Consider the following 24,463-nt stretch of genomic DNA (forward strand, 5'->3'; position numbering starts at 1 on the left):
AGCGCTAGGTGCTGGTGTCTCAAAAATCAGTAAAACTTTATTCGCTTCCATTCTTTCGCCATTAACAGAAAACTGGAGAAAGCAAAAATGTTGTGTTTACAAAGATAAATGGCCTCTTTACCCAGAGAAGATCAAAACCTCAAATGACAACGGGGAAGATAAAAGCGCCCTCCCCCACATCCCCTGAGCTGACCCTTGTCATCTTAGACAAAGCTTCCAGTCCACTGGCCAGGGATCCTGCGTGTGGCCAATTCAAGATGAGGGCCAAGAAATCAGACCAATCCGTTCCCGTGATATAAAGTTGAACAGAAGCTACACCAAGGGTCAAGTGCCTGCATGTTACAGGACACAGGAACCAGGCGGCTACTTATAAAAAAAACAAGATTCATTTCAGGCACAATTTTTTTATTTTTTTGTTTGTTTTGTTTTAAATCATTAAAAGAAACTGGGTCCTAGAAGCTGCAGTGATCTAAGCAGCAGCAAGTTTGTGCATTCGTCGTTTAAATACGTTTAAATTATCACACTGCTGGCACACCTCATTTGCATGAAATTCTGCACCACACATACTAATTGTGGAAAATTTACCCCCCACCCCATCCCAGGGGAAAAAAAAACTACTTTGGAAGATAATTCTCATTGAAATCTACCCAAAATTCGTTTAAGTGGACTGTGACAAGATTATAAATGATATGAAAAATAACATTTTAACATTTGGCCATCAACTTAAGAAAATGGTTTGCCTATACAAATTTTTAAATTTTTTAATATAGTCTACCCTCATATGGTCCTCAGAATTAAAGCATAATGAACAGGAAAGAAAAGGAAAAGAATGCAACTGAGTGCTAAGGCAGGACATCTTGCCAGAAGTAATGAAGGTAGAATATATGCTAAATATCAAGTGCAGAATTTCATACAGCCAACAAGGTAACAGTCTATATTTTTCACTTACACGGGCGAAGTGGATTTTGCAATTACCAGTTGCGTTAAATGCACCAAATAAAGCTCCTAAAATTGATACTACAAGGCGCCACCTTAAGTTTTCCAGGCTGCAACTGTGCATAATTTTAAAATGGTTTTCTTAAATTTATTTATTTTTTTAAACATAACATGAGGAAGGTGTTAAAACTGGTGTAATAGCTCAATAGAATAAGTATTCCAGATTTTGGGGAGGGATGAAGAGGGAGATATTCAGAACCCTTCACCAGAATCCCCCCAACTTGATCATCGTGGATTAATGATGTGCTTTGTGGATGTGGTTAGTCAATGACACCAGCCTGACGGATCTTTCTTTCTACACCAAATCCCTGTGAAAAAATAAAAGTGCAGTTAATGACCTCAGGGTATGACAATCACAGCACATTCACAATTCCAAAGTGAACTTCAAAAGCATTACTTTAATCATCTTGACCACTACCAGTTTTTCTCAGAGGAAATCTTACATAGTAAGCCCTCCTGATCTATTATCTACAACTAAGTTCAAATTATCAGGAAAACAAAGAAATGTGCTTCTTACTGGTAAGCAACCATTATGTTGGGGACTGAACCAATATGTAGGGAAGGAGTCCTAACTAGTTATAAGCAATACTAATGCTCCATAAGCACTCTGAGATATGCTAAAATAGGATCTCAAGTATCATGCTGGTCTGTCACATCACAACCTTCCCTCCCCCAAAACCTAGTATACCCTCATACCATTGAGTTATCTGGTCCCCTTGGCTGACGAAGAACCATTAGGCGAGGAGCACTGGCATCATCCAGAGTGATGTTCTTCAAGCGATTGACCAACCTATCAGGTCGTGGAGCTGCAACAGCCTTGGGGCCCTCGCTGTAACCAAGTCAAGAAGTGAGAAGCAGCAACACGTGGTGGGAAGAAGCAAGTACTTACAGAGGAGTGTATTTTCCACCTAACTACCCAAGTGACTCAGTTTTAATGAGGGGGACTCTTGCCTCATTTAGCTAGCTAGCTAGCAGGACAGGACAGACAAGTTTGTTTATGTTTTTATTCCCAACTCAAGGTTTATTCCTGCATAGGAGCTGGAAGAATCATTTGGGTGACGGTCATCCCCAGACTGGTCTGCATCCAGAAAGACCAGTTTCACAGACACATAAAACAAGGTAGTGGATGTGAAAAACCTTAGAAGAGTTATAAATAAAGAAATATTTCCAGAGACTCCCAGCTTCTAGCATGGTAACAATGTTATTTAAAAAAACTCATACACAAAAACAAAAAAACACAGTCAGAACTACTAATCTATAAAATTAGACTTTTAAGCACCATATAACTCAGAAATGGCTTAATGGAAAAACAAACAAACAAAAAAAACCCACACAAAAAAAGCTAAGCAGAATCCTTTAAGAACAAGGACTACATCATCATTTTATATTTAAGATCTATTATATAGCAAGTGCCTAATTAATATTCCACTGGGTCAGATTTATGAAACTAAAAGTTTACACAATGAAGAATAGAGGTAAAAGATACGAAGTACCAAGAAATAACCAAGTGGCAGTAGAAAATTAAGAAAAGCAGAGATGGAAAAGTGAAGAAATGTGATAATGAAGAGATTGCAAGTTGTCCAGGGAGATTGTTTTAATCCAACAACAAAAACTCACCAGACTCGCCAAACGTTACAAGCGCTGCACTTGCCAGTGCGCTGATTAAGAATCACTGAGAATTCCACCTCATCTCCAGCCTGTAGCTCAATGCCATCCTGAACTTCTTTCACATGGAAAAAGAGCTTCTTGCTATCTCCTACTTCATAGTTAATGAAGCCAAACTGAAATTTAAAAACAAAAATACGTATCACAGTGGTAGAGCGCCTCACTTTGAATGAAGCACAATGTGTGACCCTAAAAGAAGGGGTTTACAAAACATGGTATTAATACTGATGCTCCAGTTCAGCTGCCTGTGCCAGAACGTAACAGCATTGTAAGTCAGCATAACTTGCCAGGGCAGAAATATAAATGTGAAATCACTGCCTTGACTATTATAGCCTGGCTGAAACAAGTAGAAAGGCTGCCCTGTGCCTCATATATTATATGAGCTAAATTTTTGAAAAATGTAAAATCTTTAGTGAGCTGTTACATAAACATATGCATTGTTTTCATCTATTCCAGAATTATTAAGCTAGGTTATAGTATTATAAAAAACAGCCATACAAAATATTTTATTTACAATACTGATATTTAAAAATGTCCTGCACTCAGAGGGATTTTCTTGAGATCTCAGTATCAGGAATAGATTTGTTTGCCCGAAAGCTTATTTTATGAACACTTCTACACATGGTTTCTTTCTTTGTGTGGCTTACAAAAGAATCTCTGATCTTTAAATCTTTCTATTCTGAAAATCTCACTCTAAGTTTATTTTCCCCATCATGTAATGTTAGTTATCAATACTTTTTTTTCTAATATCACCATCTCCCTGCCCCTTAATGTAGTTTTCTTCATGTTTATATAAGCTAGCTCAAATTATTAAAAAAAGGGTACAGTAGAATTAAAAACCAGATGAATGTTGATGAATCTCCCTTGGCTGAAAAAATTTCAAGGTTTGGTTACTATTTGGTTACCAATTCATAAAAGGATCAATTTCAGATCCAGAAATACTGCCACTTACCTGATCTTTCACACATTCCACAGTGGCCCTACGCAGAGGTGTGATGTTGTAAGCCATAGTCTGTGCATTTTGGCCCAGGACACACAATTGGAATTTGACACTCTCCCCTTTCTGCAGGCAATCCCCTTTGTTGGCCATTCCAACTATGCCAAATGGATAGACCTCACCTTTCATATCCCCTGTAGGGAGAAAAAGGTACAAAGACTAAAGGTAATATTTCACAACAGCCCTCTGCTGATGATCCTAATAAATTTATAAAAGGTTCTAAAAAGTATTTTTTTTTTTTGCCCCTGAGATATTCTACTTTGAAAGCTTCAATGAAATCTTAAATACAATGAAAGCAAACAAGAACCTGTAGCTCATTACCTTGCTAGTGAACAGTTTTAAATGACATTTATGAAATTAAAAATAATACTATCACTTACAATATCATCACCTAAATATTTGAGCTTTTTAAGCACTAAGGGTTGCTAATATGATCCCCTGGATTATCTTCTTCTCAATGTCACCTATGAGCCAACCAAAGTATTCCTGACCCATACTCAACTAGGTATTAAACAGTAAGCCAGGTATATGCAAAGACAATGTAAATAAATTTCTTTGCCATTCTACTTCCTTTCTTTGTTCTGATTTTGACACCCTCAAATCAACAGGCACCTTTTTCTTAAATCAGGGCTCAGCACACTCTCTCTAGAGCACCGTTCTGTACACCAAGAGGTTGCGGGCTCAATTCCGGTCAGGGCAGCACATACATAGGTTGCAGGTTCAACCCCAGTTTGGACACAATAGATGTTTCTCTCTGACATTGATGTTTCTCTCTCTCTCTCACTCCTCTCTGCCTTCCTCTCTCTAAAATCAATAAAGAGTATTCCTCGGGTAACGATTAAAGGATAAAAGAGCTAGATGGTAAATATTTTAGGCTTATTGGTCATTCTATAAGTCACAACTACTCAACTTTGCTGTTGTAGTCAGAAAGCTACCAAAAACAATACAGGGATGGGCAGAGGTAGTTTTACAGTTGTTTGAAAATACAATAAACTGTTTCACATATTCATGACTACAAACCCACTTTTGCTCACCTTGTATGTAAACGAGGGGTCAGTTGTGTTTCAAAAAAAACAAAAAACCACAGCCCAAGATGGTTTGGCTCAATGGATAGAGCTTCGGCCTGCAGACTAAAAGGTCCCGGGTCCGATTCCAGTCAAGGGCAAACGCCTGGGTTGTGGGCTCGATCCCCAGTAGGGGGTGTGCAGGAGGCAGCTGAACAATAATTCTCTCTCATTGATGTTTCTATCTCTCTCTCACTCTCCCTTCCTCTCTGAAATCAGTAAAAATATATTTAAACAAAAAAACAAACCACTATATTTGCTGAGGTCTGCCCTAGAGTAAAATGTTGGCTGAAGGTCATGGATAAAAACCGGGCCAAAGAGTTCAGCTGCTTATCAATTCACCTGAATGGTGAATCTACTGAACCAAGAAAGGTGGAGAAAAGGAGAAAAAAAATGCAGGTGGAAGTAGAAGCTTCAGAACTGCAATTTCATTTAACCATTCTCTTGATTTTAGAGTCGAAAACCTTGAGGAGATACTTCTAATGTCAAGTCATGCAAAGGTTTAGAGGCAGTTGGTCGGATATAGTGATATTAACAGTAACTACCAAATATTAAAAACTTATATGGATTGATATTTAATTTTATTCTGAGGTTGAAGATATTATCCTCATCTAAAGATGAAGAAACTGAGCTAGGGAAGATTTAAGTAATTTGTCCGAAGTTATACAGCTAGAAGTGGAAGAGATGGTGTGCAGATCTAGGTCTCTATGGTCTTATCTTACACCAAGTTACAGATGTATTCCTAAATAAGAAAAGAACTATTCTCACCATCAAGTGGGAAAATGTGACCTGTCTAGTTCCAGAAATCTCTAGGCTTAGAGATTCAGAAAAGTTTTATATATCCTATAGCCAGTGTTGAAAAATAAGTAGATCGAGGGGTTGGGAATGCAAAAGGAAGTAAAAGGGGCACTTAGAGAGGAAGAAGGGTGATTTGATATTATCTCACGAGTTAGCTGCCCATGTCCCTAAGGCCCTTTTCGGGGTATGGTATCATCATGGCATTAGTTTAAAAGACTGGTTTGCTATAAAATGAACTCATATTTGGAGGTGTGTGCAGTGCGGCACTGGTTCTATGTAAAACACAAATTCCTAAGAACCTCATGAGGTAAAGGAACATGTTATGAAGGTTCACTTCTTTCTATGACCTACTCTTCCCCAGTCTATGTTCTCTCTGACTCAGACAACACAAGATTTCCTGTTTGTAAGCCAGGTTATCATCTTTGGTTGGAATTTCAAACCCTCTCATCAACCCAATTATTTTGGTAATTTTGCTACACTAATTATTCACTGTTCCCTACTATCATTTCTATTGCAAACTTATTTTACACACAAAGTGGACCTTCTTGGGTGGTAACTGTGGTGAGGTGTGGCATCAGAATCCAGGGAGTTACTAAAGATGGGGAGAAAAAAGCAGAAAGTGGAAAATATAGGGAGTCTTGGCTTAGAGACAAGCAGTTCGTAAAATTCCCATGGAACACTAAGTATTAAGGAATAGATATAGTGAACTTTTACAGGAAGCAAAAATGTTTATATAATTGAACGGTTAATTAGAGGAATGTGTTAATACTGATGTAAATAACCAGTGAATAATAGAGAAAAACTATAAAGTTGTACTAAATCAATTCTATTGCGAATATTTGGTTATCACAGACAATAAATGCATTTTTTTAAGTGTGAGATTCTGTTCTCAGTCTATTTCAATATAACTCAGTTAGTTGCACATGAATCAGTGATATGTTCGCACAGTAGTCATTTGTTTACTACATAAACCCAGGCTGATCTCATTTCCAGAGATATGAAAACAAAAGCCAGGCATGGGGAGGAAAGTCACTTTCCTTAGTTCAGTTTTTAAGGAATTGGAAACAACTGTAACCTAAACCATCATGTTTTTAAATCTTCAAAGTGCTCATCCAAAGTAAGGGAAACTGCAATCTGACAGAGATGCTCTTACCTTCCTCCATGATCTCAATCATTCCTTGGTACTCAGTCTGTGTTGGATCAACACTTCTCAAGGGACGAATGACTTTACCGGAATAGATGGTAGGATCTGCTTCTTCAGTAATGCCATTCACTACAAAACAGAAGTGTGTATTTCTCACCCTACAATTTTATTTATACTCTAGCTCACAGGAAAGAGAGAGAAATCATCAGAACAAATGTTAACAGATGACTGGTTGCCCTAGCCAGGTGGCTCAGTTGGTTGGAGCATCTCACCGAAAGGTGACGAGCTTGATCCCAGTCAGGGCACATAACCAGGTTTCTCGTTTGATCCCTGTTTGGGGTGCGGGCGGGAGGCAACCAATTGATTTTTCTTTTTTACACTGATTTTTTTTCTCTCTCCCCCTCCCCTTTTTCTAAGATTAAAAAAAAAAAAAAAAAAAGACTGGTTGGTTGCCAGCTATTTCTAAACTACTATTAAAATAAAGTTAATATGCTTAAGGAACTAACAAATATACATATTTAAAACATGTCTTGTTCTCTCACCTTTTCCAGGTGACCAAACGTCACTTTTTTTGTGAGGCCGTCCCTGGTCTTTAAAATGGCAACCCCAATACTCACATACAGTCCTGATTTATTTCATATTAACAATATATATTACTATCTTTCTAAACATACTACATACAATATTTTACTCATCTCCATTTGCTTGTAATAGGGGTTATAAGTATAAATCCCAAAGACCAGGAGTTGCTGATTTATTCACTGCACGCCCCCCCTCCCCATTCCCAAAACATAGCATGCACTTAATATTTATTGAACAGAAATGAACATCCTTGGCTGTCATTTCTCTAGGTCTAAACAAGAGAAAGTATTATTTGGGGAGTTTAGATAAAAGTCAAAAGTGCAGGCCTTTAAAAAATTGGAGATGCTAAAATAGCAAGGATTTTCTTAGGTTTCCATTATTTTTCACATAGACTCATCCTTTTCCAAAATGGTCTTCTAGAGGAATGCCCCTCTCCTCAACTCTGGGAAGATTTATATCTTGGAGTTATTTTTAAAAGAGATATTGATGCCCTGATCGGTTTGGCTCAGTGGATAAAGCATCGGCCTGTGGACTGAAAGGTCCCAGGTTCGATTCCGGCCAAGGGCATGTACCTTGCTTGTGGGCACATCCCCAGTAGGAGGTGTGCAAGAGGCAGCTGATCGATGTTTCTCTCTCATCCATGTTTCTAACTCTCTATCCCTCTCTCTTCCTTTCTGTAAAAAATCAATAAAATATATTTTTAAAAAAAGATATTGAATTGAAAATAAAGCAAATCATCTAAAATATCTAAAACGGTGGTTCTCAAACTTCAGTGTACGTCAGAATCACCCTGAAGGGTTTATTAAAACAGACTGCCCATCTCCAGGGTTTCAGAAGGTTGGGTGGGGTCAGAGAGCCTGTATTTCTAAAAGTGGCCGGGGGATACTGCTGGATCGGGGGATCACAGCTGGAAAACCACTGATCCAGAACAACTGGATTTTTTTGCTCCCTCTCCCAGCCTATTATCCCTCATTTCTCACCCAAAACATAGACTGAATAAATTACCTGAGTGTGTTTTGTTGACTTTTTCTGCACTGACTTTGTTGCCTTTGCCTTTGGACAAGCTGTACTCGACCATGTCCCCCAGTTCCAGGCTATCGACATCACCAGAGAACTCACTAGGGGGGAAAGGAAATGACATTTGAATAAGCAATAATCACAAGCAACAGTAACAAGCAGCCTTTCTTTCTTGTGTAACAACATTCACAGTGTGCCTAGCTATACTGCTTTAAGCATATTCTATGAACTGGCTCATTTAATCCTCATAAACAACCTGTGAGGAGGTACCATTACCCTCAGCTTCAAGATAATGAAACTAAGATACCAGGAGGTCAATTTCATTTGATAAGTTACACAGATAATAATCGGCAGAGCCTGGATTCAAACTTAACACTGCCTGGTGCCGAAACCGGTTTGGCTCAGTGGATAGAGCGTCGACCTGCGGACTAAAAGGTCCCAGGTTCGATTCCGGTCAAGGGCATGTGCCTGGGTTGTGGGCACATCCCCAGTGGGAGATGTGCAGGAGGCAGCTGATCGATGTTTCTCTCTCATCGATGTTTCTAACTCTCTCTCTCTCCCCCTTCCTCTCTGTAAAAAATCAATAAAATATATTTAAAAAAAAAAAAAAAAAAAAAAAAAAAAAAAACACTGCCTGGTTCCAAGAGCCCATGCTCTTTACCACTATTCAATCTTATAACATCAAACGCATACGTAGCAACATATAAAAGAGTAGTCTTTCACTGAACCAGAAAGGCTCCTATCTAATGTTCAAAACATATACAGGCCTTTCTACATCTTTCTACAAAAGGAGATGATTAACGTTTCACTAATATAAAATTTGGGATTAAAAAATATGTAACTGCCCAATACTAAATGTTTTTGACTCTAAAATCAAAGGATGAATAGTAAGCTGTAAATTCCTAAAAAGGCATTTCTTACCTGTAATGGAAAAAGATTTCCTTATCATGATTGGCTGTTTCAATAAATCCAAAATTATCCTTCAGAGTTGCCACATAACCCAAGAGCCTCTTGGAGTTAGAATTTCGACCTAAAAGTCGCACACAGGTTGCAATCTGCTGTCCAGGCCTCTGTTTGTCACTAATACTAAATTCAACCTGTGGAAAAATAAGGATGCTCATTAATACCATGTCATTTCCACACCAAGCTCTTAACTTAGACTATGCTTTCCACTCCAAATATCCTTTGTAAATAAATTCTTAATTTCTCTGAAAGAGGGCTATCAGAAAACCAGACATACTAAGTAAGAGAAAAATGAACAGCAATATAAAATCATTGGTGTGAATTCACTTTGATAATGTTTCAGTGGCTGTTTTAACTTTCTTACTAATATTAATTTTATCTAAGCTAACTGATTTAGGCATATCTTATCTAAAATGTTTAAGTATTGGCTCCGTAAAGAGCTTAAGAGCTTGCTAGACCCTGTTCTAACTGAGTAAACTGCTCTTAAATAGGAGGAGGTTCATATAAACTTGTAAGCACATAAAATTTTATTAACAGCACCATCTACTTGTGAAATTCCTACAATACTGGTAATAACTATTTTGCAGAATTAATAATTAAGATGACAGCCCTCAATGGTCCCTCTCTAAAATAAGGAGGATTATCTTACCTTATCCCCTATTTGAGGAGAAGTAGATCCGTCCACATCCTTAGCTTGAAAAGCAATAGTCAATTTCACCCCACAATCATCATAAGCAATAATACCATCCTCAGCCTCCTAAAGAAAAAGAATATAATGAAAAGAAGAACAAAAAAGCAATATAAAAAGTTATAGTTCTTATAGACCCTTGAGCCAACGAATTGGCACAGTTGTAAAAATTTCCCAATCCAGGATTCTAACAATAGATTTTTCAGATGAATGAAAGGCAGTCTTGCCTTAAGCCACAACTGATTCAATTTGCTGTAATTGGTTTCTTTAGTCTTAAGAAGCTAATTTTTGCTGTTGAGGGAAACCTAATTGAAAATTTGTTACATGCCCATTCCATACTATTCATAGCTAATGAGAAATCAAACTGGGCATGTATTTTCAACCAGGTGGAAATTCTGTAGGACAGGAAGACTTTGTGTCACCTATTTTGAATATCCCAAAGTACTCACAGTGTTTTGTATATAATGTTAATCAATATATTTGCCAATGCATGAGAATTTGCAGTTCAGAGTATTTGATATTCAAACAGGTGACTAAGCTATGACATGCCAACGTTTTCAAAGTAACACTTAAATCACTGTCAATTACCAGAAGTGATGCTAAGGATCTGACTCCGGTTAAGTGAAGAGTGATATTGTTCAGGAAATTCATGTCTGACTCCAATGGCATTGACTCTTTTGCCAGTTATCCAATGCCACAATCTCAGCATTCATTTTTGCTCTCTCTCTACCCATTAATCTCAATATCCAGTAAACATCTGACAAGACAGTATATACCAAATCTATTAAATAGAGATAAGATGATCCCTCTCTAATGTACCTTCTTTTGTCTATAACCATGCTCTTTGTGTCTAGTTCAAGAACTACTTAAACTATTAAATACCAGTAATTTCCTATCTAGCCTCTTCCATCTTTTGTCTTTCTCCACCCCCATCTAGGGTTCAGACTAATGCCAGTATCTTCCTGAACTGCACACCCGATGTCACTTTCCAACAGAAAACTTTTTCTGAGTATAGAACAAGGTCTGGATTGTTTAGAGTAGCCATCACCACCTTCTTAATCTATCTGTATCCTGATCTTTTCATCCTTATTTCTCCCACTCACCCAACCAAAGAAAAAGTACCTATGTTCCTGTCAAACTACTTGGTGCTTTCTAAAGAAACCCTGAATTTTCCTCCTCTGTACTTCTATTGTAATGCATGTCCTTTCCTCATTATTTCCACCTATTAAATGTCAATGCTATAGTGAAAACATCCCAGATTCTACTAGTTTAGAACTTCCCCAAAGTGAAATTGACCTTTTACATAAACATTTTATATTCTGTATGAATTACTTGTTTCTATAAAAGCCTCAATTTTATTTACTTGACAGCAGATTCAGTGGACTTTTCAATAAATGAAGCTCAAATGTGTGGCGTGCATTTACCGAAATTTGAAAGTTCTAAACTGCTTGGAAGAATGTACTGTCATTCTAGCGGGGGTCATTTTAGGACATTTGGCAGTACCTAGAGCCACTTTTGACTGTCACACAGGGGGAGAAGAGAGATACTGGCCTCTAGTGGGTAGAGGTTAGGGATGCTACTAAACATCCCACAATGCACAGAACAGCCCCACATCCACAAAGTATTATCCAGCCCCAAATGTCCATAATGCTGACATTAAAAAACCTTGCTCTAGTTTAGTTTAGTTAATATAACAGGGAATTCTGAAAGATAATATTCCATTAGTGTGTGGATAGTGTTTGCCTTTAAGCAGAAAAGGAATAAAGAGCTACAGAAATTATTGATGATGTAAGACTTACCTTTTCCTTGCCTTTATTTGGGCTAGTGGTTTTAGGATTGGAAAAAGTGGCTTCTTTTTCTACAGTGCCCAGAAAACGATGATCTGAATGGGAATGGAATGAAACCGTGCCCTTGGGAAGTTTTTTAATCCTAATAGCATGATTTCTTTGGGCAGAGAGCATATCCTACAAGTAATAAACAAAAATAACTTAAACTGGAAAAGAAAGCATAAAAAAAAACCCCACTATTACTTTTCTCAAAAACTACTCACAGGAACCACAGTAAACTCTACTTCATCTGCAATATGGAGCTGGTTCCCATCCAGAATTTCACTATAGTGGAAGAACATACGAGCATCGCGATCCACACACTTGATGAAACCAAAACCATCTCTCATCGCAGCAATTACACCCTGAAACACAAATAATAGTTTCACTGGCTGTGAAGCTTTTCAAAACAACATTCAAGCATGCAAATATAATCAAGTTAAATTAGGAATTCTTTGACCCAAATTCTGTAACCACAATGTAATTTTTCCTTCTATCTTTTTTCATTTTGAGAGTATGTTTATTAAAGCTGGGGACAGTGAAATAAGGAAGGGCTTAGGCTAGAAGGAGCAACAGGAGAGAGTCTAGACTGGGCTGTTTTGGCTGAGAAGTCAGAGAAAAGGGGGCCTTGGAGACAGCTTCAGCGGGTGAGTTTGGGACCAGCTGCCGCTGTCCATTGTTCCCCTGACTGCAAGTCTCGTGGGGTCCTTAGAGTTTAGAAACATACACCTGTGAGGAAAGATGAGGGGAAAGAAAAAGGTGTGGGTGTCCTCCTGGGAAGAAGAGTGTGCAGTAATTTTTTCATTTAATACAAACTCACTGCTTTAGTGAAGTAAACCAATTTCTAAGCAATTGAGACCCACCAGATGCTACACTCTTTGGCCAACATGCACTAGAAAAAGCTATATTTAAATGTAAATATATGCACACAATGTACTCCATTTAATTCTCAATTCTGTGAACTTAGTAGTATTATGTTTTTGCAAGATAAGATAGTCAAGGCTGACAGAGGTTAAACGATTTGTCCAAAGCACACAGCTAATAAGTGGCAGACAAGATTACACACAAGGTCCAAACTTAATGACAATATGACTTCCAGAAATGTAAAAAAATCTATAGGCCGATACTTCAAATACTTCAACAGTCAACTAAAGGTAACTCTCTGATCTATACCTCAAAAATTTATGTGAGTTTAGACACAGGAAGGACTTAAGGTTTAGGTCTGAAGACTAAAATAAAGAAACTCCTTTCCTCACTAAATTATCAGCTCTATGAGGGCATTACATCCAGAGTAGACGGCACATGGCAGGTCCTCAAATGTTCACTGAAGCACAATTATTGACATTTAATCCTTGCTAAATCCTGATGGTAGCCAAGCTACTCAACAATGAATCTCATGCCATAAAGCAAAAACAGATCCTGCCTAGAAATGGTTTTTTAAAATCATGCATTTAGATCTCCAGATTTTTAGATAGAGATATACTGTAGATGTTATGACCCAAAGCAGAACTAAATGTAAATTGCATTAGGGAAAGTTAATTCATGAAAATTGAGCTTGTAAAAAATAATTCTGGTATATGTCACTCCTGAACATATACCCACTAAAAGAATTCACAAAGTCCTGATGTAAAAACAAAAGAAACAAACTTCTCTAACTATTTTTAATCTAATGTTTACTAAACATCTTACAAAAACAGTTTGGAAAAATCTGCTTTCTAACTGATGGACTCAAATCTTCTCAGTCTTCATATTTAAGGGCCAGATAATCACTGACTCTCAAAAGACCCTGAAAATCATCCTGCCCAAATTTCCATTCTAAAACTTTCCCACATCTCTACAAGGTAAGTAGCAGAGCTAGATGTCAAACCTAGACGGACTAGCACTGTTATTAATTACCTTAACAAGGTAACAGCCCAATATCATCATTAACTTAAATAATTTTTAATATAGTATTATAAACTTGAATACTCCATCACTCCACCTTCATACTGGATACTTATAACAGTCAACACTTACCATTTCTCTGGCTTCATTAGTGAACTGAAATGTATTTGATAGAACTTCTATGTTGGTTGCTCGTTCTAATTTGTCACGTCGATCTGTTGAAATATTAAACCTAACATGGTCGCCTTCCAACAGGGTCACCTTGGATTTTGTATCTTTGTCTCCAAAGGGAAGTTCTTTAGGAATCACAAAGTTAACTTTAATGCGTCCTGGCAATGGGTCATTCTGATGAGAAGGAAAAACTATTTTTAGCTGGAGATTTCCCATCCTTCCTAGTTCTAAGTCAAACAAGAACACAGCAAACCCATGTTATTTATAATAGTTCCCTAAAGGGAAAAAAGGGGTCGACAACTTGGGTCCACTTTGAAAGCTTTGTGTTCTATGGTAACATAATAAAACCATGAAATCACAACACTACAATAAAGGTCCTGCACACTGACACAGAAGTTTTAAGGAAAACTGTTTTAGTTTTTTATGTTATACATTTCCTTAGCACTATCGCCGACCCCCTGTCCACTCTCAGGTCTCATCTCCTTTCCCCCACGAAAGAAACAAACAAACTGGCAGTGGGTGGCATAGTGGTGGGAACAAATGTGCACCAAAATTGTTGTTTTCCATTTTAACAAGCATTTATTTTGTTCCCTTTTCCTTATGGCTCAGTATAACAACAAAACAAAATTAAAAAACTACACTCATGGATAAATCAATCAATGGCTTCTCATTTCGTTTAATTATACATATCAAGAAATATTTCATTGCTCAACCACCACATAATTACATTAATCAAATGTGATAAAAATTCTGTTACTGATGAGGCAAAGAAGACTCTCCAGAAAAAAAGACCATTTACCTGGTTTTTACTGGTAACTTTTGGGATAACTTTGGTTACAGTTCCTTCAAAATGTTCAAAGCTGATATCTTCAAAAATGACTGTTCCTTGAGGCAATAGTCTGACATCTGTTGCAACTTCTTTACCCTAAATCAAAAGGGGGTGGGAGGGAAATGTCATTTTAAATGTTTCCTAAAAATGTAATTCTTTACTGATCTTACAAAGCCAAATAAAGTTAGTTAACTATCTTACATTTCTGTCCTTGATTGTGAATTCCACGTCATCTCCAGGCTGTAAGGCTTCTAAGTCACCCTTAAATTCACTATAGTGAAAGAATATCTCTTTTACAACATCACCTCTTTCAATAAAGCCAAACGCCTCCTGAAGCCAAACAAAAAATAACATTATATACTGTTAAGCGTGTGTATTTATGATTACAATTTACAATCAATAAGCTTTTTCATAAAATTATACTGCCATGAAACAATATATTTGGTCAAGCCCAATACTATCAATTAAATGGCCCATTTTAAAGAACATAATGAATTAGTAACCAAAGAATTTTAAGAAATTATTAAGGTTAACAGTAAAATATTTTCCAAGAGGAAAAACAAAAGCCTTATTAAGTTTGAAGTATAAGACTTAACATAGTCAAAGAAAAAACTCAAGTTTCTCAAATTGATGATATTTACCTTCATGGCACAAACTACTCCCTGACAGCGGGCTTGTTTCTTTTTCAACAGCATAATGTTTCGAGCACTTACAGCACCAGTACTGGAAGGGAATAATTGGGTGGGGAGGGGGGTATCAAAGAGGGGTGAAAAAATGCATTGGCTTGGTTAGATCTGATGAGTCTAGAGGAACAAACAATAAACTAGTTTTCTGAGGCCTCAAGAATTCTATCACTAAGAGCAAATGTAAGGCTGATGACACCCGATTCTTTTCACATGGCTTCATATGCAAAAAACTTTTGCTCAAAATCCCTAGCCTTCTAAATGAGGAACATATATGTAAGCATTTTTCTCTTGGACTGTTAAAACAACACCATGGGTACATGATGTTCTGCTTTTCCAGTCAAACAAAAGAAATAAAGCCACAAACTACAGGCAACCAAAGATGGGGAATGCTCATTTTAGGAAAGTCATTCATTAAATGCACATTTGAATAGGCATTGTGTGCTGCAAGCAAAGGTATTGGAGATAGAGATGAATACGAGATGGCCCGTTTGCAATGACTGAATTTAGTAACTATTTCATCAATTTTTTTTCCTGATTAAACAGCCTTAGAAAGATGAGTAAATGCAGTTATTATAGGAGAAATTTGCTATGCTTTAAAAAGTGATTCACTTTCACTGAAACCAGTTAGAAACATCACTTGCTGCTACATTGTCCCCATCTTTGAGCAGTAGCAATGTACATTTGATTTCGTTTTAAAGAAGGCACAGACTATAAGATGCAATAGTATTTGTTGATGTACTTGCTTTTTAAGAGCTGTAGACCACGCAATTACTTCTTTTAATTCTTCATGAAGAAATTGTAACTCAATTGTGCCTTTTACTTCAAAAATCAAACAGACTAACAAAGATACAGAAAAAAATTCCTACTTGCCTTTGCAACTTATTGAAGTGAAAAGATTTTAGACTCAGATTGGGATTTAAATATCTGCTATTGAAAACTTTAGGAAAGTTACTTTATGAGAACAAACCTCAGTTTACAGGTGAATAAACTTATCAGGTGAAGCTATCCTGAGGATTAGCAGCTATTTCATACAATGCTTGGCACATGTAAGAACTTGATAAAGGTTAAGTAAAGCCTTCACTGGCTCCCCCCTCAAACTCAAGCTCTATTCTCTGGTTTTCTTCTTGAGATTAAATTGAGGTATTCAGACTAAACTTTGTAATATCCAAACCTACAAACTCAATCTAATTCCTTCTAGTCTTACAAAAGATAAGGCTCCAGGCTAATGATTCTGCACAGGCTCTTGGGACTTTTGCTGTTGGAAAGTGCATTCCTAGCATTTTTCCAACTTCCTCACTTTTAACTTCCTTCTGTACTTGTACTTCCCATCTCCCCCACCCCCAAATAAAAATAATCATCCCTGGGCATTCCTAACTACACGTTCCTTAACTGCTTATGCCTTGGAAATCAACAGCTCTATTTCCTGCCCGTTACTAGCTCCTCTCACTTATAGGTGTAACTGCATATTCAATCTTCACCCAGAAATACAACAGATACCTCAAATTCCAAATGCCAAACCAAGTATAATTCCTTTCCCACCCTTATTTCACCACTTGACCACCCCTGGCCTTTTGTATTGGGCCCTCATCTTTCCTATTAACTCTTGTATTACTGCCTCTAGTTTAGAGCATCCCCACTCTCCAAAAGTCTACCTTCTCCACCACTTCCAATAATCTAATGCTATCATACTTAAACTCCTTCAAAGATTCCTATGCTTATGGGAGAGAGCTCAAGCTTCATCTTCCTATGATCCAGTCAATTCAATCAACTCAAAGTATCCCCAAAATACTTCCTCTACCCAGGACACTCTTTCTTCCCTCATCTCCCTAGTGACTCTACAACCTTCCCTCAAAACTTACAACACTGATGCTTTTGCAAAATCTTCACCAACCTCTGGAACAGCTAGCTCCTTGAAAACTGTTTTCTAATTATCTTCCTATTTCTGACACTCTGTACAATGCCCATCATAGAATGCACCTCCTCAAATACTTAGTGATTAATGAAAAATTCACAAGATCATAAAAATTATCTAGAGTTACAAGCTAGATTTATAACTCCCTTCAAATTTCTTATTTCGAAAAAAAAAATCATCTAGGTAGGGGGGGGAAAAAAGAACTTACTGTTTATTGTTATCAATTACAAAATTTATTTTATCTCCGGTTTCCAGCTGAACGTTCCCTTCCACGTCTTCAGGGGTGTAAGTCAGATAAAACACTTCCTGTGAATTAATAAGTTATTATTACTATATTGGCAGGATGCATGATTACGGTATACTGTGACTTACTTTGTTAAATACCTCTTAAACTGGCATTTTAAGCCAAATTCCTTAAAGTTAAATGCTTTATGACAAGCACATTGTTGTAATCATATAAACACACACTTCCCCTCCATGATGCTGATGACTTCTGCGAGTCCACAGCTGAGCAGCAATCCAACTTCAAAAAGCTTACACACGGGAAGCGTTTGCCCAGAGACTGTAGTTACATTTCAAAAGACCAATTTTTATATAAGGCATTCCAAACAAAAAAGCTGGAGTTAGTGCTTAAAAGGAACCAGAAAAAAGATCCCCTCCCTCAACCCCCCAAAAAGTGAGTAAAAGGAGCATTTTACCTTAATGTTCTAACTAAGGTCACACGTGGGCAAGCTAAAACACTTGGAAGTCCTATAGATTTTTTTTTGTTTTCAATTTTTTTATTATGCTGCACTCAAAGCCTTAGAAACCAAATTTAAAATTGATTTTATCTACTGCAGCTTACGTTTTCTATTTTGAATTAAAGGACGCTTATAGATCACATGGTGGATCAGGCAAAGGTTTAAGAAAAATACACAAGTTTACCCCATTACGTTCGTAGCATACACTCCCTGTTGGACTCTGACCCGGGGCAGCTGGAGATTTACTCTCTAAGTTGTGAGGAACAGCGCACACAACCTACCAGTCAAAAAAAAAAAAATTTCCATTGCTAATCATTTCAGGAGCAGCACTGAGCAATATAAACTGAATTTTAATATCCTCTATACTATACATAGGGATGCATTTTAATATGATCCACAAGAGGATGCCATGCTGCCAAGTTTCGAACTTACAGACATAAATTGACTGTAAGTATAAACTCTGGGTTATTTGTAAAAACCCAAATTGAGTCTTGACCATTTTTAAATTTCAGGTCAAGAAATGCCAGTGCTTCTGATATAATTTTAAAATAATCATCTTTATATACTACTATAGCTCTCTTGCGTGCAAACTGAGGAGACGGGGAATCTTCCTTTTCTAATGGGAAAGATATGCAAATGCAGGGCCCGAAGAAAACACAAAGCATCAAAGTCACTAACTTGTCCATTCATTCGGTCTTCAGGGAGGATTTCTTGTTTTATCTTCACCAGTTTAACAGCAATGGGTTTCCCAGTCCGCCGGTCAGATGATACTTCGAATTCAACATCATCTAAAATAAAGAAAGTGCTGTGTTTGTTGTACTAATTTTGGTAAAATGGTATCTCACGTTCAAGCTAAACTTAACGTAGCATTTGAGCTGCCTCATACTAGTGATTCCCCAAGCGCGGTCCCTGCACCAACAGCAGCCATTACCTGGAAGCTTGGCAGAAACACAAATTCCCGGGTCCCACTCCAGTCCTATTAAAAAGTAATCTTTGGGCAAGCAGTACAGCAATCTACGTTTTTAACAAGCCTTCCAGGTAATTCTAATAAAGATTGTTTCAAAACCATTGCTTTAGACTAAGCCATATCTTAGTTTTCATGCCATGTACACATGCTGCAAATAAGGCAATATAACAATCATGACCTTTGGCAAGTTTTTTTAACCTCTGTACCTCATTCGTATAACGAGAATTAACCGAAATAATACTCTCATAGGGCTTAGAGTACTTGGCACACAAAATATTCATGTTAACTATTCATACTTTTTTTTCTCAAAGATATTTTTAAAAACACACACTGAGACCTGGTAACTTCAGTCCTTATAGGAGTTATTTTTTCAGGTACTACCAAACTAGTACCTGGTAAAATAATCAAAACTAACATTAGAAAAGTTGAATCTTTCTATGGGCCTAAAATCAAATATAGTATAGAGAAAGAGTCATTATTAGGGGAGTAACTTAAATCTTCTAAGTATCTATTTAAAAAATATTCAAAGATATCCTTTAATCAGTCAAAAAGACAACACTACAATAGAAATCATAATTCTGCTAGTTTATATGGACATACTTCAGTAATTGGTAGAATTAAAAGACCCAAACTAACACTCTCATGAGCAAGTTGATATGGAAAAGAAATCTGTGATTGGCTTTTTAAAAAAGGAGAATCAACAGATTACCTCCTACTTTTAAGTCCTGCAGGTTGCCATTATACTGTGAACAGTGGAAGAAAAGTCTAGCTTGACGTTCTGAACACTGAATAAATCCGTAAGAGGTTAGCAGTTTTTCAATAACCCCAGTTTCACGCAGTGCTGCTGAAGTACCATTGGGGTACCCATTGTGTCCATTGTTGTGGAGAAGGTTTGGATCAAAGCTCATCTGTTTTGAAAAGAAAAAGAACTCAATATATACAGATCTGTACATTATCTCTACAGCACAGGTCTAATTAACAAATCACTATATTTTTAATATAAAAAGGCAAAAAAAATGAAGATAAAATAGATAAAAAAGGAAGAGTATGGGCTTTAATTGTTAAAATGCAAATTTAGCTATTAAAACATTTCAGAGTAAATATTTGAATTATTTGGGAAATTGCCCCAATTTATGGCCGAATTCTTGCTTACTAGAAAAACAGAATTTCCAGAGGCTAGTATTAAGGTAAATCAATGACATAAGTAAAAGCTGCCTTTATGTTAACTTTAGCAACAATCGTAAAACAATTTGGTAATTAATATTTGAGATGGCAACCTAAACTATGAGCACACTTCCTTAAGAAATTTATTAACACTTACTTTGAAACTTAAATAGAAACCTTAATACTATTTCGTAAGCCATGCACCTTGAAGACAATGACTAAGTTAGTAGAGATTAAAACAATATACTTTATATGCAATACTTATTTCAAACCAGAAAATATCAGAATGCATGCATGCTTAGGTCCTTTAATGGAAAACAACCCAAAATAGTGAGTTAGAAAGCAAGTGTTTTCTAACATAAAACTCCAAGAAAAAATAACACCTGAAAATGTTCAATCATTTCACAGGTGCTTTTAAGAAGTCTTCTCCAGTTTTAGACACTGATAAAATCTCTAAATGCTATTGTTTTTATGATCAGATAAAGCAAAGGAAAATGTTCCTTAGAGAAAAAGGGAGCTATTTAGATGTAATGCAATGCAACCTGTTTAGATCATCAAATAATGTCCTCACATTGGATATTTCATTTAACCATAAAAACAAATTATTTTTGGTTTATAAGCATTTCATTTAAGTGCAAAGTTGAACATTAATAAAAATGTTTTTCATTAGAAAAAAGTACTAAAGTTCTAGAAAGATAAAGCCAGGTACAAATACTTAATGTGTGGGATGGCCAAATCATGCAAACCAAAGCTATCACATCTGTAGGTGGTTAAGTTCTAGTTCTTTCATGCTTAATATTATTCTGTATCTGACATGTATTAACTCATTTAATTTTTACAAAAACCCATGAGAAATATTATCCCCATTTTAACAATGAGGAAACAGAGAGAGGCTAAAGACTTGCCAAAGTCAAATGGTAGTGATGTCAAACCAAGAAGTCCTACTGTCTACAATCAGGGCTCTAAACTAGGGCTTCTCAAGCTTGTTACCTGGCAATCTAGTGATCTGGTTAAAAATACAAAATCTGATTTCAGCGAGACAGGGGTTTGAGATTCTCCACTTCTAACAAGCTCCCAAAGTGATACTTCTGATTCTTGGACACACTTTGAGCAGCAAAGCCCCACACTACTAAACTTATCTTTCAAGATTCAAGGTGAAGGAAATGCTTAGGGAAGTTAGAAAGTGAGTTTGCAAGGTATTTTAACCAAACTGAGTAGCCCTCCAAAGTCATGCTCTAAACACAAAGCAAACAAGCTGGGGTGACTGCTTCCCTGACTTACAGATCTCTGATACATGGGGGTCCTCTTTTGTTTTTTTGTCCCAGATGAGGTAGAAGATGAAGATAAAGGTAAAGAAAGTGAAGGAGGGGATGCAGGAGGGGGATGAGAATCTGATGACACAGTAAAAACGTTCTCCATCTTAAACAGCTGTGATAACATAGCACAATGTTTATAACTGACTTACATAGCAAAGTAATATTCAGAATACAAAGATTAGGTTAAAGAAAAAGCACTTCTATTTGAAATCATTTCAATAGAATGAAATGGAAACCTTGATATTTAGTCTTTTACCCTTTTGAATAAAGACAAAGCAGTATTCAATTTTTACTATCTTACCTAACCCAGCACAATCAATCAATAACCATCTAAAATTATTTATTTTTAAAAACCAGATGAAGAGGTATGAAGAAACAAATAGGAAAAGCAAAAGATACAAATAGGCATTCTCTTCTTTGGCACACTATCCTTTATCACTATAAAGTGAGGAATCCTTTCTGAATTTCAAGCCTTTACAGTAGGTCCTCAGGTTACGTCGGATACGTTCCTACAGCCCAACATAACGCGATTTTTGCTCTAAGTCGGACCCACCTACATAAGCACCTACGTCACTCACATGGAGCACATACACAGCAGTAATGAAGTGAAATAGTAAAGAAAATTTAAAGATAACAATTCCTGACCTTTATTTGTGGTAAATAATAAAAACCACAAAGCACATATGTACATATGTTGAAATGATGAAACTTTTTTTAAATAAATAAATAAATGGGAAATGGCGACAAACATGGAGTCCAATGTAACCCAAGGACTGTATTTCTATACACTTTAGAAAATTTAGGAAGATTAAAAAGGAAAATTGACCTTCATAAACCTAACTTCCCCAAATTACCATTGTTTAACATTCCCTATTTGCATACTTCAACTCTGGATTACAGCAGATAATACAGTAAATTTCCACAATTTATGTTGTAATTCCAGCAAGTCCCCACTTAAACTGATGGGGACCTAATGCCATTCCTGAAGTCACTGCCCCTTCCTTAATTTTCTGGTCCTGCAAGAGCTATTTACCTCAGTACTCCCAGTTTACAAGGGCCATAGACCAAAGAACAGCTTAACTAGAGGGAGGTCACTGGCGCCATCCAGGATGGACATTAAATACAATCAAAGTTAACCATCTAACCAATTCTTGAGGGGGAGAGGGTGGTGAGAGTCCATTACAGAAGCTTGGTAGTTAGGAAACAAAGAAACTCAGAAATATATAAAGAGAAAATCACACTGTCTGAGTTCTTAGTTCAGGATCTGGATCTTAGAGTCCCCTGAACCAGCAGCACTGCTTTGAATTAAAGACTTTTCCTGAAACCTCTGAGTGTCCAGCTGTCTTCTTCCACGCCAATTCTGTAACAAAATGTCCCCATTTTTACAAACAGTTTCTAGCTTGGACAACTGGATAGATTATAAGTTATTTCCCTCCAAGCTCATCTTCACATTCAATTGGTCACCAAGTCCTATCACTTCTCCAGTAAAACACCTAGCTAGCATCTACCTTTCTTTGACTATACCTTAGTGCAGTGATGGCGAACCTATGACATGCGTGTCAGAGGTGACACACAAACTCATTTTTTTGGTTGATTTTTCTTTGTTAAATGGCATTTAAATATATAAAATAAATATCAAAAATATAAATCTTTGTTTTACTATGGTTGCAAATATCAACAAATTTCTATATGTGACACGGCACCTGAGTTAAGTTCGGGTTTTTCAAAATGCTGACACGCCGAGCTCAAAAGGTTCGCCATCACTGCTAGTGTTTACCTTCCTTATGCTCTAGCCACTGCTCTTAACAGGTCTTTCCATCCTCATGTATCTCTTAAAAGTGGACCTTTTTATCTTTAAAGATATACTTCTAAATATATAACTTTAAAATCTGAAGCTATCTCAGTTTTGAAATACAAAATCCACTAAACTCTTGCTTACAAACATCTGGCAACTTTCCTACAGAATAAAGTCAAATATAGTGGGCCCTTCAGAACCTGCCTCTAGCAAGCCTCCCTTTCCACTTACTCTCTCCAACCCCACAAAACTGTACTCTCTCCACTCTGTTCATGATGGACTACTCAGTATATACCATGTGTTTTCACTTCTGCCAGAAGACTCTTCTCTCTTAACAAAGTACTACTCGCCTTCAAATGTCCTTTCTCTGTAGGCTTTCCCCCTAGGTTACAAAGACCTCCACACAAATACCATTGTAATACAACGGGCATTCCTACCTGAAACCCTAGCTCCTAATTAGTACAGATGGAGTTTTTCTAAGAGACCAATAAACCAAGAGATCTGCATATAGATGAATAAATATAATCTTACCGGGGAAAAAAATCTCAATTTTGGCCATAAAAGTGGCCCCATCTAACAAGACAATAATTTAGTCTAGTGATATTTCAACTCAATAGTTGAAAATATGGTTTTCAGAATACTTTTAGAAGAGAACCGACTAAAAAGATTTTATATGTGATCAAATAATTAGGAAATCGGAATTATAAACTGATTACTGTCCATCAGGAAACTATAAACCTACCTCGCAGTGATAATCAAATATTGCACTTTCAGTAGTATTTGCTGATTCTTCTTTTTCAGCACACGTTTCAAAGGATGAAAGTTGCTAGTATTTAAAAAAAAAAAAAAAAAAAAAAAAGGAGAGCGAGAGAAAATGATCTAGCAAGCTAATAAAGAATACAACTGCTGCTGCACCGGGCAATCTCACAGTACAGCACTGAAGAAAACAAAGACTACTAGCAGCGTTGGGAAGTGCTCTTTCAAAGCTGTTGAGTAGGCACAAACTTCTTGTTTCAGATCAAGTGTTGTGTCTTCAACTTAAGTGTACTCTTCTTTGGTCTTGTTGGTTGTTTCAAGTTTGTTCTTTGCCTGATCTGAACTTGAAGCAGCAGTTTCAGGTGGTAAAGTCTGTTCTGTTACACTTCATACTAAGAGATAAAAAAAATAAAGACATTAAATATACCATAACTTCCTTAAAAGAACCCAGGACAGAGGATAGGTACAGGTACAAGCTCATTTCATTAACTTAGAATCAGTGG

At 36.8% G+C, this 24,463-nt stretch overlaps 1 protein-coding gene across 4 annotated transcripts in view; it reads right to left on the reverse strand.

Annotated features, from left to right (window-relative positions):
• Positions 1–12: 12 nt before the first annotated feature.
• Positions 13–24,463, reverse strand: part of CSDE1 (cold shock domain containing E1) — a 32,349-nt gene continuing 7,898 nt past the window's right edge. The window contains exons 2-20 of one of the 4 annotated variants that reach the window (XM_070396847.1): positions 23,947–24,352; positions 19,639–19,837; positions 18,641–18,750; positions 18,147–18,239; positions 17,431–17,528; positions 15,266–15,347; positions 14,826–14,954; positions 14,595–14,720; positions 13,757–13,969; positions 11,965–12,105; positions 11,714–11,878; positions 9,876–9,983; positions 9,185–9,360; positions 8,252–8,364; positions 6,674–6,793; positions 3,614–3,792; positions 2,614–2,777; positions 1,693–1,825; positions 13–1,304 (exon numbers count right to left, since the gene is read on the reverse strand). In XM_070396847.1, coding sequence (XP_070252948.1) covers positions 1,257–1,304; positions 1,693–1,825; positions 2,614–2,777; positions 3,614–3,792; positions 6,674–6,793; positions 8,252–8,364; positions 9,185–9,360; positions 9,876–9,983; positions 11,714–11,878; positions 11,965–12,105; positions 13,757–13,969; positions 14,595–14,720; positions 14,826–14,954; positions 15,266–15,347; positions 17,431–17,528; positions 18,147–18,239; positions 18,641–18,750; positions 19,639–19,837 — 2,397 coding nt within the window. In that variant the 5' untranslated portion in view covers positions 23,947–24,352 and the 3' untranslated portion in view covers positions 13–1,256. Of the gene's footprint in view, positions 1,305–1,692; positions 1,826–2,613; positions 2,778–3,613; positions 3,793–6,673; positions 6,794–8,251; positions 8,365–9,184; positions 9,361–9,875; positions 9,984–11,713; positions 11,879–11,964; positions 12,106–13,756; positions 13,970–14,594; positions 14,721–14,825; positions 14,955–15,265; positions 15,348–17,430; positions 17,529–18,146; positions 18,240–18,640; positions 18,751–19,638; positions 19,838–21,374; positions 21,522–23,946; positions 24,353–24,463 lie in introns of those variants that run through there. The other 3 variants (XM_070396845.1, XM_070396848.1, XM_070396846.1) reach the window with 3 other exon arrangements.

This window comes from Myotis yumanensis, unplaced genomic scaffold (genome assembly GCF_028538775.1).
Source record: "Myotis yumanensis isolate MYYU_CA2020_CCGP unplaced genomic scaffold, mMyoYum1.0.hap1 SCAF_17, whole genome shotgun sequence".
Taxonomy (NCBI): Eukaryota; Metazoa; Chordata; class Mammalia; order Chiroptera; family Vespertilionidae; genus Myotis; species Myotis yumanensis.